General features: G+C 62.8%; 1 protein-coding gene across 2 annotated transcripts; it reads left to right on the top strand.

The window, feature by feature from the left end:
• The first annotated feature begins 1,704 nt into the window (after positions 1-1,704).
• GCGR (glucagon receptor) lies at positions 1,705-11,061 on the top strand. Of its 2 annotated transcripts, none has more exons than XM_056506252.1 (14): positions 1,705-1,833; positions 7,386-7,584; positions 7,886-7,982; positions 8,173-8,280; positions 8,506-8,627; positions 8,725-8,831; positions 8,922-9,075; positions 9,215-9,374; positions 9,450-9,510; positions 9,729-9,798; positions 9,952-10,040; positions 10,119-10,257; positions 10,350-10,391; positions 10,458-11,061. In XM_056506252.1, exons 2-14 carry the CDS (start codon positions 7,516-7,518, stop codon positions 10,749-10,751), a joined length of 1,512 nt encoding a protein of 503 aa, XP_056362227.1. In that variant the 5' UTR covers positions 1,705-1,833; positions 7,386-7,515; the 3' UTR covers positions 10,752-11,061. The 2 variants fall into 2 exon arrangements, with proteins under 2 accessions (XP_056362227.1, XP_056362226.1); XM_056506251.1 differs by having other exon boundaries at positions 1,754-1,833; positions 7,426-7,584.
• Positions 11,062-15,156: the final 4,095 nt, after the last annotated feature.

Genomic DNA, 15,156 nt, shown 5'->3' with positions numbered 1-15,156 from the left:
CAGGGCCTGCTGTCCTGTTAGGAGGGGAGAGATGCTGCACCCCCTTTTCATGGCTGAGGGCACAGGCTGCGAGCTGAGCCCCCCAGAGCTGGGAGAGGGTAGCAAGGCATGGACCCTGTCACCATGCCAAGTGGGGACTTCACCCCGCTCTGTGGCCAGCACCCCTGGCCCCGTGGGCAGGCTCCAGTGCCAGGCCTGCGCCAAGCCGTGCCCGCTCTCAGCTGGGCAGCAGCTCAGGGCAGGGCTGTGCCAAGGGCGCCCGCCACCTCTGCGGGAGCTGCCTCCTGGATGTGACACTAATTGGGCTCCGGCAGCCTCAACAGAGGCAGACTGGCACAGCAGAGCAGTGAAAGCTCGTCACCTTAACAAGGCCTAATGATGCTGACTGGCATCACCGCTCTGGGCTGATGCCCAGCCGCAGCAGAGGCCACGGGCAGGTGAGCGCTCAGGGAGCTGTGCCCTCTCCTCACAAGCTGCTGGGGGCTGCCCTGCCAGCCTGTGCTTCCTCATCCCCCACGTCCTGCAGCACTGCTCCTGGGCTGATGGCTGCTCTGTGCCATGCAAAGGGCCAGCATGGAGCAGGAAAGCGATGGAGCCCCATGGCCCCAGCAGCACAGAGCCCTGCTCAGCTCCACGATGGCCGGTGACAGGGACATTCCAACTGGGCTGTGGTCCCGCCAGCTGCGCCAGCCCTGCCTGCCCGGTGTGCACTGCCCTCTCACCACATCCCCTGTGGCAGCTGCGCTGCAGCAGTCACACTGGCAGGACAGCATGTGCCAGACACAGCCGCGAGCACAGCGCCCACAGCTGCAGTGCGAGGGCACTGCTTATCTCCCGAGCATCGGAGAACATGGGCCGTGCCTGTGCTGCTGCCCCCCGGTCCCACCCTGCCCTCTGCCAGGGCCCCGCAGCCTTCTGAGGGGTTTCCCCAGGGCACATCTCTGCCGCCACCAGGCAGGGCTGGGGGCTGCCAGTCCTCCCCAGAGTCCCCGTCCCGGCCTGGAATGGTCCAGTCCTTGTGGCAATGGCAAGACACCCGCGGGTCCCAGCGTGTGCCTGGGCTCCTCTGCGCACACCCACGGGGATTTCCAGCCAGCGGGACCGGGACCCCGCGAAGGCAGCTCTGGGGAACCCGGGGCTGGGCTGCCGCGGCCGGCACGGCCCAAGGTAAATGTGCTCGTGCCGGGAGCTCCCCTGGATCCCTTTCCATGCCCAGCCAGCCGGTCCCGGTGCGTCGTTCTTTCTGGGCTGTGTTTACCTGTAGCGGGACAGCGGCGGCAAACACTGACCCGTCACCGCCGGCGGCGGCCGGAGCGCGGGTGTCGAGGCGGTTCGCGGCGGCGCGGCCGAGATCCGTCCGGGTCCCTGGGGTCCGAGCCGCTCCCGCGGCGGGGCCTCCAGCTCGAGGCACGGCAGGGGCGGGCGGTGCGCTGGGACCGGGGAAACCTCGCGGGGAACGGAGCCCCGGCCCGCTCCCTCGGGGCTGGCGCGGTCTAGCCGTCCCCGCCGCCGAGCCGAGCGGAGCCGGTGCCCCGCCGCAAGTGGCGGCGCTCCCGCAGCTCCCGGGAGCGCCCGCGAGTGATGCGGGGGGCAGCGCAAACACTCGGGCGGGGCCGGGGCACCGGGCTGTGCCCCCCTCGTGCCGGCGGGAGGAGCGGGGCGGCGGGACGCGGCTCCCAGCCCGTGGTCCCTCCCCCCGAGCCGGTCCCTCCCCCTCAATCGCCACCGCCGCTGCCGTCGCGGCTCCGCTAAAGTTTTCGCCGAGCGCGCCGGACCCGGTCCGCGCCGGTCCCGAGATGCGCTCTGGAGCCGCCGCCGGCCCAGCCCCGACAGGTAGGGGAAGGGAGGGAGGGAGGAGGACAGGGAGCGCCCACGGCCGCGGGCTCGGAGCTCGGCGTGTCGCACGTCCCGTCGCGGGGATGTGGATTCGAGTGACGACTGCGCAGCCCCGGGACCCCGGAGCAGCAGCTCCCGGGGCCGCCCGGTGCTGGGCACCGGCCCCGGGGAAAGGGAGCCCCCGGGACGCGGCTGTTCTGGGGTCCCGGCACCGCTGCCTCTGGCGTCCCTGGGCACGGGCGCTGCCGTCAGACTCGCAGCACCCTGGGCTGTGATTGCAGCCGAACTCCGTCGCGGTGGGAGTGATTCCCGGGCAGCCCTTAGTCGAGGAGGGACGCGCGTGGTCTCCTGCTGTGGGCACAGCAGTGCCATCGGTCTCCTGCCGAGGGGGCGAAGCAGGGGACGCTTTGCCAGTTCCCAGCTTTCCCCAAGCTCTCTGGGTATTACGGGGGCCTGGTGCGAGTGCCCTTTGTGACTCTGTCCCGAGCTCTGCTGTGTCAACACGGTGTTGGTAAATGGCTTTGTTTAACCAGGACATGTCGGGTATGTGACCTTGCCGTCCTCCTGGTTGCAAGTGCATCTCCAAAGCTGCTGCAGGTCCCCTCTGCCCGGCACTGCGCTTCCCTGGGGGTGGTGAGGGAGGCAGAGAGCGCGGGGTCAGCCTGCTCCCCTCGCACAGAATGGCCTGAGGACGGAGCATCTGCTCTGCTCAGCCCTTGCCGCGCATCCCGCGGCACAGCACCCTGCACAGCAGTGCCTGCCACGGGTGTCCTGACCCACACCAAATTCAGTGATTGCCCCTGTGATTTTGTCTGTGCATCGGCAGGAAAATTTAGGGCCTGCAGGACCCCTCGTCAGCGTGTTAGTGCTGCCCCAGCTGCCAGCTCCTATGGCTTCCCACCAATCCTGCTCCTTTCCGCACACTGCGGTGCACTTTTTTTTTTTTTTTTTTAATGTTCTGTTGCCTAGAGAGGGGAAAAGAAAAAAGGCTGAATGGAGAATAGGCAAAATGTGGATTAAAAATAGTTAATGAAAAAATGTGACCACAAACCCTGATCAGCAGCACAGGGCTGAAACCAGCCACAGAGCACAGCATCTCCATGCACCTCTCTGTGCCAGGTAAGGGCAGGGGCAGGGGGAGCCGGGCACAGGGAGATGGAATGGCTGCTCAGCTCCATCCCCCCGTGCTCCACCAGTGCATCCTTTGTCCTGCATCCCCATGTCCTTGTTTATCTACCCCAGCATTAGGGTAGATAAACATGGATAATGCCTGTGCACAGCAGGTGCCAGTGGATGGCTGGGCTTGTGTGGACCCCGCAGCACCCCTGCCTTGCTGGGGCTGGTGTCTGGCTGTACCTGGGGCTGCAGAGCTGCTGCTCGGGTGGGTGGGTGGAGCTCCCAGTGCAGGGGAGTGTGTGCAGTAGCCTGTCTGCACTGACCTTTTCCTAGGCTTTTCCCAGCCCTGTGCCTCCCCTGTGACATGTTAACTACACGTGTCACACCATGCCTCTTGTGCCTTCCTTCTGTGGTTCGTAGGTTTTCATGCAACGTGATGAACAAAAACACTCCTTTCCTTGAGCCCGGGTGAGGTTCAGCATTCCCATGCCAGAGCCAGCTGGGCAGCAAGGTGATTTGGCTGCTGCCAGGCTGTATCATGGTCCCTCTTTGGTACAGAGCAGCTGTGCAGGTGCCCCCGACCATGCCTTGTGGTGACCAGGCAGTAGTGGAGGTGATGCAAAGAGTATTTGTCCTCTTTGCCATTGACAAAAACACTGTCAGGGCTGGTTTGGGTTTTCTTGGTCCAAGGTGGCCCAGAATCCGACATCACCAGTGCCTGATGACATTGGCTCGCTCCGTGCGCCGCCGCTCAGGACTTCCACAATCGTGTAGCTCCGTGCAAACAAGTCACAGCCTTGCAGCACAAGGACTGTTCCGGGCTGCTCAGCTGCTCCTCTGCTGCCAAAAGTTCCTTGTACTTAGTTCTCAAGGAAAGAACTGAGGAGTAGGAAACATCCCCAAGCTTCCGGCACAGACACAGGGCAGGAACAGTGCAGGACAGACCTCCTGGCCTCCCTGCCATGGCCATTCCCCCAGCCTTGCCATGGGCCTGCGTGGAAAGTGGAGCAGTATCTGCAGTGCCAGGCTGGCATTGGCACTGCATCAGCTCTGGCCCAGCACCGTCCCCTCCCCTGCCAAGTGCCAAAGCCCCTGCCGTGCTGGCATGTAGCTCCAAGCTCCAAGCCAAGCCAGCCGTGGAAAGCACTGCATTAGCACAGGGGGCTAATCCCTGTGTCCAGAGGCTGCACAGCCCCCACAGCTGCTCCAAGCCAACGGGGCTGTGCTGGGTGCAGGGCTGTGCTCACAGTGCCCACCCCTCTGGGGAGGCAGGAGCCCTGTGGGACCAGGCTCTGGGAGGCTGCACCAGCCTCACAGCACTTGTGCAGGGCTGTGGCTGTGCCACGGTGCTCCCAGGTCACGTTGCAGATACCCATGAGTGTCCAATGGAGACTTTACCAAGCCACTGATCCATGTGACTGCAGGCTGCAGTGATCCCAGATGTGAAGCTCATTCTCTCACATATGCAATGGCAGCAAAGCCAGAGGGTCTGGAGTGGCAAAATCCCCAGGGGAAAATGACCACGATAGGATGAGGAAAGAGTATCTTCCTAGCAGGACTGGGCACTCAGCCCACCAGTGAGGGTCCCTGCTGGTACAGAGCTGCTGCAGGTTAGCATGGAGGCTGCACACCCATCACTGGGGAGCAAAATCCTAAAACAGGCCTTTTCCCATCCATTCCCTGTGTGTTGGTGCAATGCCATGGCAGCAGTGCACCCATGTCCTCAATTTGCCCTGCGCCCTGCCCGGGCTGGCCCCTGCCTCCTGGCCACCCTGGGGCCAATGGCAGCTGCCATGAGCTGCAGGTCAGCTGGGGGCCACAGGGCACCAGTCAAGGGGAACGGGGGTCCTTGCTTTGCCCCTGTGGCTGCAGGGGATGGCACTGCTGGCTTGGGAAGGCAAACACAGATGCAGTGACAGCCCCACTCTGAGGGCAGATGATGGTGCCTGTGTCTGACCCCTTTGGCCCCCAGCACTGGGGCTACCAGCAGTGGTGTTGCATGTAGCCATCCCAGTGCTGGCTCCTTGTTCCTGCTCTCCCAGCACAAGGTCTGTTCTTCATGGCTCTGGCTCCAAGTGGAGCCATTCTGGGTGTTTGCAGCCTGGGCTCCATGAGGGCCAGCAGCCACAGAACCCTGACACAGGAACACACCGCATTGTCCAACACCAGCGTGGGGCAAAAGTCCCCTGTGCCCCCGCAGCCATGCACTGCAGCCCCTCAGAGGCACCGGGCAGGGCACCCTGCACCCTCTGCTTATGACTTGGTGTGGTGGGGGATCCTCCAAAGCCTGGCCCCAGCTGGGTATGAGGTGCCAGGGCAAGGAATGTGGCACTGTGAGCCAGCTGGGCACAGCAGAGTGAGAGGAGGTGGTCAGAGTGTGGGGCCAGGTCCCTTTGCAGTGCTGCCTCGGGCAGCCAGGGCACGGCTGGGAGGGGCAGCTGGCAGAGCTGCTGCCCAAGGCACTGCAGGCACTGCTGCTGGGCACTGCCCAGGGGAGGTGTCTGTGCTGCCGAGGGCCCCGGCCACCCCAGACCTTGCTGTTCCACTACACGAGCCACTGCTCCCTCTCTGCCACTGCCCATTGGCACCAGACCAGAGAGAGCTGGTCCACAGCTCCTTCTGCACGCCCAGGTCTGCTGGAAACAGCCCCCAGCCTGCAGGGACCCCAGTCCTGTGGGTAATGGGGCTGGTGCCGTGGCTGTGCAGTGCCTCAGGCAGCTGGGGCAAAGGGCCTGGGCAGGGTGAGGGGAACACCCGTGCCGGGGTGAGGAGCATGACTGGCCCCCGTGCCAGGACCCCTCACCCAGTGCAGTCTGCCCGGCTTGGCCACAGAGGGGCCAGGGCCGGGGAGCGGCTGCCAGATGGGGGGAGTCCAGGGCAGAGGCCTCCCTGCTGCTAAATCCCACTGCAGCAACTAAAAATAGCGACACCTCTGCCCCAAAGTTGCTACCCAGCTGCGCAGAGGGGCTGCAGCAAGGCACTGTGACCCATGGAGCTGGAGGAGCATTCCCAAGCAGGGCAGGGACTGATGCTGGGCCAGGGACGGGCACTGGGATCTTCCCGTGGGACTGGGACATAGGTGGCAGCAGCATGGGACGGGTAGGGATGATGTGGGGCTGGAGGGGGCACAGGGATGGTGGGATCAGGCTACCAGGGGGACAAGGACAGGGATGCTGGCATGGGAGTGTAGGAGGAAAGAGACAGGGATCCCGAGGTGGGATAGGAGAGGGACTAGGACATGGATACTGGTGGGGTGACAGTGTTGCAGGGGTGGGGTTGGGGTGATGACAAACCCAGGAATTCTGGAATGGTCAGGTGGCTAGTGGGCACCCAACACAGGTCCCTCTTCACAGAGCCCACCCAGTGAGAGCTGTCCCAGGAGACGCTTCCCTCTGTCCTGGGACTGGCTAAATAAGGCCATCGCAGGTCCTGCTCCCCGAGCTGCATCTGGAGCCCCATGCGCTGATTAATGAGCTTCCCCGGCAGCCACTTGCGACATGGCAAGTGGGTCTGCACGGATGGAGGAAACACGACTTTCCCAGGGATAAAAATAGGCACAGACAGAGCAGCGAGCCCTGGGAGCAGAGCTGGTCGGGGAGCACGGCGCTCTGGCTGGTGCCCAGGGGCTGGGGGTGATGCCACAGTGCCTGTGGTGGCACTGGCACTGCTGTCCATCCCATCCATCCCCCCAGCTGGGCTGTGCCATGGGGCTGCTGCCATAATGGGCCCTTGTGGGAAGAGCCAAAATCCTGCTCAGGAGCCCCATAACCGGCTTAGGGGGATGGAGGGAATTACAGCACCTCGTGAGCCGTGGTCTGTGGAGCTCCCGGACACCACGTCAGGTGTCACTGCCTGGAGCTGGGGGTGATGGACCTACAGGGGCAGAGCCCAGCTGAGCCTGTCCTGGAGCCACAGCAGCCCCACAAGCCAGGATCCCTGCGGGTTATGTCCCCATCCCTGCTGCCTGATCATGGCTGGGTGTTAGCAGCCCAGGCAGGAGAGTCCATGGAGAGGGGGAGAGCCCAGGTGCCAGCCTCTCTGCCTGAGAGAGTGCTTAGGTGTGAGGAGGGGTCCCTTCTGCCGTGGGGCTCCTGCATTCTCAGGACTAAGCAACAATGCACCGCTGGGTGCCAGCAGCAGTGTGGGGTGGCACCAATCCAGGTTTTCTGTGGGGTCTGGAAGCAGCACTGCTGCTGCACTCCAGCCACCCAGGGCTGAAATTGGCTTGGCAGGCAGAGAATCTGCATGGTCACTGTCCCAGTGCCACCCTGGGGAGGCTAATACAGCTGCTTGGTGCAAAAATGAACAAACATGTGAACACCAAGCAGGGTTGGGTGGGGTTGGGGACAGGAGTGAGGCACCATGACTGGGGCTGGTTCTGTGCCAGTGTGGCCACCTCCAGCCCCACCTGGCCCCAGCTCCATGTCCCCCAGCTCTGTCCCAGGAGTGCCCGTGACCAGGCATCTTGCACAGGGTTGCCCACATGCCAGGGCCATCACCACCAGGGTGGAGAAGCTGCTGAGGGCCAATAGGAAGCTGTGTGCCCTGCGCTGTGTCCCATGCATGTGGTCCAGAGGAGGGATGTCCCAGCCACCTCTCCTCACCCTCCTGGTGCTGCTGCTCTACTGCCAGGTAAGGATGGGCTGTGACACACGAGGGTTCCCTGTCCCATGCTCAGCCCACAACCCCCACAGGACTGCCACCGATTCACCCCATCCCACCCCATCCCTCACCATGGCATGTGGCATGGCAGCTGATGCCCCTTTCTGCCTCCCCTGCCACCCACAAGACATGGCATGGCATGGCACAGAATGGCAGGCATGGCATGTTAGCCTGCACTCGCCTGTGGCTGTCCCCAGGTGGGTCACTGCCTGGCACAGCCTGTCCCTGCAGCAGGACACCTGTGCCAGGTGATGCTCCCTGGTGCCCACAGGGCCCCTGTGCCCAGATCACGGACAATGTGGTTGAGAGGTGGAAGGAGTACAGCGAGGAGTGCCAGCGCAACATGAGCCGCCTGCCCGCACCCACAGGTCAGTGCCTGGGGGTCCAGGGGGGCTCTGCTGGGATGGGGTGGGGACAGGGTTCTACTGACATGGGGATGGGGCAGGCGAGCCAACACGGGGTCCCAGCATGATGGGGACAGAGCAGAGGGGCCGTGGAGGTCCTGGCACCCAGAGAGGGGGTGAGGCCAAAGCGCCACCAGCTCCTGTCCTTCTGCAGAGCTGGTCTGTAACCGCACCTTCGACAAGTTCTCATGCTGGCCCGACACGATGCCCAACAGCACAGCCAGTGTGCCCTGCCCCTGGTTCCTGCCCTGGTACCAGAAAGGTAACAGTGGGGAGGAGATGTGCACGTGCAGCTGTGCAGTGTGTTCACACACAGGTACACCTGTGCAGTGTGTTCACACATGTGTGCACCTGTGCAGTGTGTTCACACATGGGTGCACCTGTGCTCTGTGTCACAGCCTGTGTCCAGGTCACAGCTGGACCAGTGCACGCTGCCCGTGGGGGTGCTGGGGCTGGTATCCCAGCCCACCATCCCCTCCCCTCACAGTGAAGCACAGGTACGTCTTCAAGACCTGTGGGCCAGACGGACAGTGGGTGACAGGGCCGCAGGGACAGTCCCTGCGCGATGCCACACAGTGTGAGCAGGATGACGAGGACCTAAAGGCTCAGGTGGGCAGACCTGGGCAGCAGGGGTGTGGGGGTCCCTGCCTGCCCCCCTGCCTGCCCCCCATCTGCCCCTGCCCTCACCTGCTCCCTCCTCTTCCAGGAAAAATTTGCCAAGACCTATGGCAGCTTCAAGGTGATGTACACTGTGGGCTACTCTGTGTCCCTATGTGCACTGCTGCTTGCCCTGGCCCTGCTGCTGGGCTTCAGGTGGGACTTTGGGCATGGCTGGCCACAGAGTGGGCAGGTGGAGGCCGGGGGTCCACACACAGGCATTGACAATGGTCTTCAAATCCGCAGCAAGCTGCACTGCATGAGGAACTACATCCACATGAACCTCTTCGCCTCGTTCATCCTGAAGGGCGTCTCTGTGCTGGTCATCGACGCCCTGCTCAAGACCCACTATAGTGACAAGATTGACGGCTACAACGTGCAAATCTGGCTGAGTGACGAGGTCAGTGCAGCACTGGCAGGGCCAGGGCCAGGCAGGGCTGGTGTGGGGCACTGGTGAGACTGGAGTCAGATGGCACTGGTGGGGCTGGGGGCACAGGCACACACACAGGCAGGGCTGCAGCTCTGACCCCTGCCCACAGGCAGCTGCGGGCTGCCGGGCAGCCACGGTCTTCATGCAGTACGGCATCGTGGCCAACTACTGCTGGCTGCTGGTGGAAGGCATCTACCTGCATAACCTGCTGGTGGTGGCTGTCTTCTCCGAGAGGAGCTACTTCACCCTCTACCTGTGCATCGGCTGGGGTGAGTATGGGTGAGCTGGCCCCCCTGACGCTGTCCCTGCTGTGCCTCACCTGCCCTCTGCTCTCCTCCCCTCAGGGGCACCCATGCTGTTCCTCATTCCCTGGGTCATTGTGAAGTTCCTCTACGAAAACATACAGTGAGTACCAGCTGGAGGGGGGCACAGGGCACAGGTAGGTGCATGTGGGACTGAGGGATGTTGTCATGGCCCTGGAGAGACTCTACACCATTGCCCATGCTAGCAGCAGGGTGCTGGGCCTTAGTGCTTGGTTGGTTCAGGCTGCCAATACCATGCCAGACTCCAGCAGCTGCCTGGTCAAGGGGCTTCCTGGCAGTCCCCATCCCTCCATTCTGCAGGTGCTGGTCCACGAACAACAACATGGGCTTCTGGTGGATCCTTCGCTTCCCCGTGTTCCTGGCCATCCTGGTGAGCCCACTGCAGCCCCTTGCTCGACATCTGTCTCACAGGCCCCAAGATGGTGTGAGAGGGGCTGCTGAGGGCAGGGGAACAGAGGTGTTCTGTCTGTCCCTGCCTCTGGCTCTGCCTGTGCCCCTGATGGCTCACTCCATTCCATTGCAGATCAACTTCTTCATCTTCATCCGCATCATTCAGATCCTTGTTTCCAAGCTCCGTGCACACCAGATGCGCTACACTGACTACAAGTTCAGGTGGGGGCTGCACATGGTTCACCCCGTGTTCCTGTGGTGCACACGCACGTGTGCCCACCCGGTGACCCCATTCCACAGGCTGGCCAAGTCCACACTGACGCTGATCCCGCTGCTGGGCATCCACGAGGTGGTCTTTGCCTTCATCACAGACGAGCACGCCCAGGGCACGCTGCGCTACGTCAAGCTCTTCTTCGACCTCTTCCTGAGCTCCTTCCAGGTGAGCCCAGCCCTCCATGGGGAGACTCAGTCTCAGGAGGGACTAGACTGAGGTTTGGTTCTGTGCTTCACGCCTCTCCTCCCTCTTCCCAGGGGATGCTGGTAGCCATTCTCTACTGCTTTGTCAACAAGGAGGTGAGCAGGACAGCGGGGGCATGGGCAGCAGGGGCGTGGGGTCACACTGACAGCTGCTGCCCGCAGGTGCAGGCAGAGCTGCTGAAGCGGTGGCAGCGCTGGAAGCTGGGGAAGGACCTGGCTGAGGAGTACAAGCACACCTACAGCCACGCACCCAGTGCCCGCAACGGCGCTGGCAGCACCTGCGAGAAGCACCAGCTGGTGAGCGGCTGTGCCAACGGGCTGGGGCGCAGCCTGGCCCCGCACCCCAGCTCCCAGCGCCTGGAGAGGAGCGGGCGCAGCACTGCTGAGCACCTCGCCCTGGGGGGCCATCACCACTGCTATGAGTTTCCTGAGACCACGGCCGAGAGCCACTTCTGAGCCCGCAGCCAGGTGGGAGGGCTGTGCTGAGCCGCTGGGATGCTGCCGTTCCCTGCCACGTCCTCCCCAGGTGCTGGTGGGCACTGGAACCTGCCACCCTGGGCTGGGCACATGGACAATGGACACAGTGAGGCAGGCAAGTGGGACCTGGACCTCTGGAAGGAGGAACTGTGGGGCCAGGGGGATCTGTGGGGGTGGGAGTTTGTCCTGTGGTGCTGCCCTCGTGCACCTTCGAGTCCCTGTGCGCAGTGCTGTAATTTATCTGTCATATCTGTAAATAGGTGTGGGCCCGTGCTGGGCTGCAGGGCCATCTCCGTGTGTGCCTCTCTGTGGGCTGTGGGGACTGGGGACACTGGGGACTTTGCACATGTATGGACTGTGCTCCCAAGCACCCCACAGATACTCCCAAGCCACAGCCATGGATGGGGAGCTGAGTGACCTGGCAGGGGTGGGCTCACCAGAAGACAGCGCCAGTGAGTGCCCCAGTGCCTGAGCCCAGCCCTGCAGCCCCGCTGCTGCCCCACAGTGCCGCACAAGTGAGCGGGGCAGACATGCAGCAGCAGCAGCTGCTGCAGCGCTGCCGGCCGGGGCTCCAGCTCCCCCTGCACACGCTTTCCTTTGGCCGCTAATCGGCTCTGTCCTCTCGCTGCCAGGAGCCCTTAATTAAATCATTTGGCTCTGCCCGCGGCACCCCCGCTCTCCCGGTAGCTGGCCCCGGCCGTGGCCGGGCAGCAGCGCTGCGCTCGGTGGCAGCAGCGGGTGCGGGGCTGCGGGACCCGTGTGCCCGCAGGCCGGGCTGCCCGGGGCGGCTCACAGCGCTGGCCTAAGAGGCTTGTGCTGCGCACATGAGCGCTAAGCCCGGATGCCGCAGCTTTGGGCACCACAATCGCCTGGTGTGTGGGGATTAGGCCGGTGCTGCTCCCCGGCTGGGTTCACGCTGCCCGAGGGTGACAGACAGACAGCCGCCCCGCCGTGACCCCCGTGGGCACTGCCCGTCACCCGCCCCGCCTGCCACCGAGCGGGTGATGGTCCCCGGTGTCCAAGTGCCGTGCAGAGCCCGGCACAAGGACGTGCTGAGCAGGGGCTGAGAGCTGGAGCTGTGCCCTGGCAGTCCCTCGGTAAATCCCCCCCGTCGCAGCACCAGCCTCAGCCGCGGCCCCGCCGCCCCCGCAGCCCCGGAGCCGCGCTGTCTGGGGTCCCGAGCACAGCGAGCCACCGGCGGGGCTGGCGTGGCACGGCAATGGCCCAGCCCGTGCGGAGCCCAGCACACAGTAATTTTCCTCTGTTTACTCGACAACTTGCTGTCTGCCCTGGCCGAGCCGGACCCGGCGCCCAAGAGCCAGTGCAGCTCTGGCAGCGGGACGGGAGCAGCAGGGGCAGGGGACAGCAGCTCTGGGCTGCGGGTTCGGGTTGTGGGGCAGCGGCACCGTGGGGTGTGAGAACACAAGGACTGTGGTGGAACAGGTGAGGGGAGGGGAGCACAGGGCTGGGGGTCTGCCCAGACCTCCAGGAGCAGGGATGGGGACAGGGACACCCTGCTCACAGCACGGTGTCGCAGCGGCCCTGCAGCCCCCGCGGAGCCAGCGGCCCTGCAGCCGCTGCGTCACTGCGGCCTTCCTGACGCGGTAACGAGCCTAATTGAGGCAAATTGCTGGAGCACGAAGCAGTTTCTGGGAAGGTAAATATGGTCATGGCACGGGGCCGTGCCCTGCGCCATTTGCTCTAGCATTGCTGTGGCAACACCCTGCTGTGGACCCCCACCCCAGAGGGGCCAGGCTGGCCACCAGGCCTTGCCCAGCAAGGGCGGTCCTATGACGTGTGCCACACAATGATGGGGACCTTTCAGGGAGCTCAAGCCAGCCCCAGCCCATGGGTGTCCTGTGGAAATGTCCGGTGTCCCCTGGTGCTGAGGGGCAGCCCCCAGCACAGCCCCAAGGAGGATCCCTTGCCCAGACACGCAATGTCTGCCTGCACAGGGCATGTCCCACAGCTCCTGTGCCAGCCAGGTGTGTCCCAGAGCTGGGCACTGCCTGTGCTGCAGGGCTGAGTCCGCAACCCTGTGCCATGCTCACCTCCAGCTCCCACAGAGCCACGTGCTCTGGCCAGAGCTCCCCGATGACCACAGTGACTACAGCCCCCCAGGACGGCTGGGTCAGGAGGCAACACCGGTCCTGGGACCTCCCTGGAAGTGGGGCTGGCCCCGGCCCAAGGACACAGCTCTGGCGGGACTGCAGCACCATCCCTTCCCATCGCTGCAGAGCTGCTGGGACCGCAGCCCTGCCTGCCTTGGCCTGGCACTGGTGTCACCTCTGTCCACCCTGCCAGCACTCAGGGCCACCCCACCCTGAGCAACAGCTCAGGCAGCACAGCCTGCACACGTGTGCACACATGTACAGCACACACACGCAGCTGCACACACACACGTGCACATACACATACAAACACGTGCACAGATACATCACACACATGCCATGGCTGCACACACATGCACAGATACATCACATACATGTGCACGTGTGCACATACACATGTGCACACATACACACACACACGTGAGTACATACACATACACATGCAAACATGTACACACACATGCACACACAGAGCTGCACACACACAACTGCACACACACATGCACACACACACGTGTACACACACACAGAGCTGCACACACGTACATGTGTGTATACACACACGTGTACACACACACACACATGCACACACACACATACACATAGGTATACACACGTGCACACACATTACACACACTCACGTGTACACACACACACGCACACACACAGGCAGGCGCTGCCCTTGGCTGCCTGATGGCAGCCACTCGTTGCTGGTATCCAGTGGGATGAAGGCGCTGACAGCAGCCTGGCCAGACTTGCAGGATGGTTTGGGTGGGAAGAGACCTTTAAATGTCCCCCGAGGGACAGGGACACCTGCACCAGGCCATGCTGCTCAGAGCCCTGTCCAGCCTGGCGCTGAGCGTTCCAAGCACGGAGCACCCAAGCACCCAGTGCCTTTCCAGGCAGCCCGTGCTAGTACCTCAGTGCCCTAAGCAGAGACTCCTGCAGAGAGCACAGTGCAGCCAAGGTGCCAGTCCCTGGCTGTGGAGCTCGTCCCAAGGCATGGAATGGGGCTGAGGCAGTTCCTTACCCCCCAGTGGTGGCCTGGGCTGCCTGCCCCAGGCAGTGCCACCCTGACACAGCCGGCACCACGGGCAGTGCCCACCCAGCACAGCCAGGCACCCCCAGGCGCGGCGCCTTGCAGGAAAATTCCCACTTTATCAAGGGAATTGAGCACCACAAATTGGTCTCCTAAGTCGATTCTGCCTACTGCCAGGCCTCTTCCCACCACCTAATTTGATGACAAACACGTTCCTCTCCTCCTCCCACCCTTTAATCTAATGAAGAGCACTGTGTCCAAGGCACAGGGAAATAAACTCTGATGAGGTCGATTTTTATAGGTAAACAGCCTGATTTTTCTGGCCTGTGGCCTCACTCCTCACAACCCTAACACCCACCACCTCCCCCTACCACTTCACCATCCTTGCCCTGCAATTTGGCATCAGTCTTTATAAAAATCACCTGCTTATAGAATGTTTTTTGCACATTTCATTAGAGCTTGGACAGCTGCTTTGCCTCTGGCTTTACTGTGTTCAAGCAGAGAGGAAAACAAGGCAGAGGCTGTTGGGGCTGAGCAGGGGCATGTGGGGGTCCAGCAGACCTGGGATGGCCTCAGATGGGTGCCTGGACAGGGGACAGTGCTGGGCTGAACGCAGCCTGCCTGGCCACAGGACACAGCTCTGGACATGCTAAGGGCTTCAAGCCAGGGCAGCCCCACTGTCAGGCTGTCAGGCTCCCTGAACACACCACAGGGCCCATCCTGCCAGAAGAGTCAAAGGAGAAGGGCCATGACAGTGACAACCACGACTCCCTCTACCTCACTGACCACAGCTGCAGGGATGCAGGGCCTGTGGTGGCTTGGGAGGCAATAGGGGCTGAGCTCCCTTCTTGCTGTGCCAGCGCCAAGCAGCAGGAATGTTTTGGTGATGGGAGGTAAACAGGGTCGTGGCAAGTGTCAAGATGCACTCCACCAGAAATTCTAGCAATGCTAAGTATAGCCTAAATACCATTAAAGTAGGAGAGGGAAGAGGATATGAGGGTATTAATAGTCTCAACATTTAAATCCTGGGTGCAGCAACAGCTCCCGGGGTGCTGGCTGCCCGAGCCCAAGGCACTGTGCCACCAACGTGCTGCACCTGCCTGCAGGCAAACCAACAGCCCAGCAAGTGCAAGGCCAAGGCCCCTCTGCGAAAAATAAACACAGCTCGTGCTCTCTGCCCCTTGTCCATGCCCCAGAGCTCGGCCAGGCTGCAGCACCACACCAAGGCAGCCCC

The sequence above is a fragment of the Oenanthe melanoleuca genome, chromosome 18 (assembly GCF_029582105.1).
Source record: "Oenanthe melanoleuca isolate GR-GAL-2019-014 chromosome 18, OMel1.0, whole genome shotgun sequence".
Taxonomy (NCBI): Eukaryota; Metazoa; Chordata; class Aves; order Passeriformes; family Muscicapidae; genus Oenanthe; species Oenanthe melanoleuca.
This window is presented reverse-complemented; position numbering and strand designations above follow the sequence as displayed.

Coding starts and splice junctions, on each gene's coding strand:
- GCGR (XM_056506252.1), top strand. CDS start 7,516: ATGTGGTCCAGAGGAGGGATGTCCCAGCCACCTCTCCTCACCCTCCTG. Junction 8,281..8,505: donor CCTGCCCTGGTACCAGAAAG/GTAACAGTGGGG, acceptor CTCCCCTCACAG/TGAAGCACAGGTACGTCTTC. Junction 9,511..9,728: donor TTCCTCTACGAAAACATACA/GTGAGTACCAGC, acceptor TCCATTCTGCAG/GTGCTGGTCCACGAACAACA.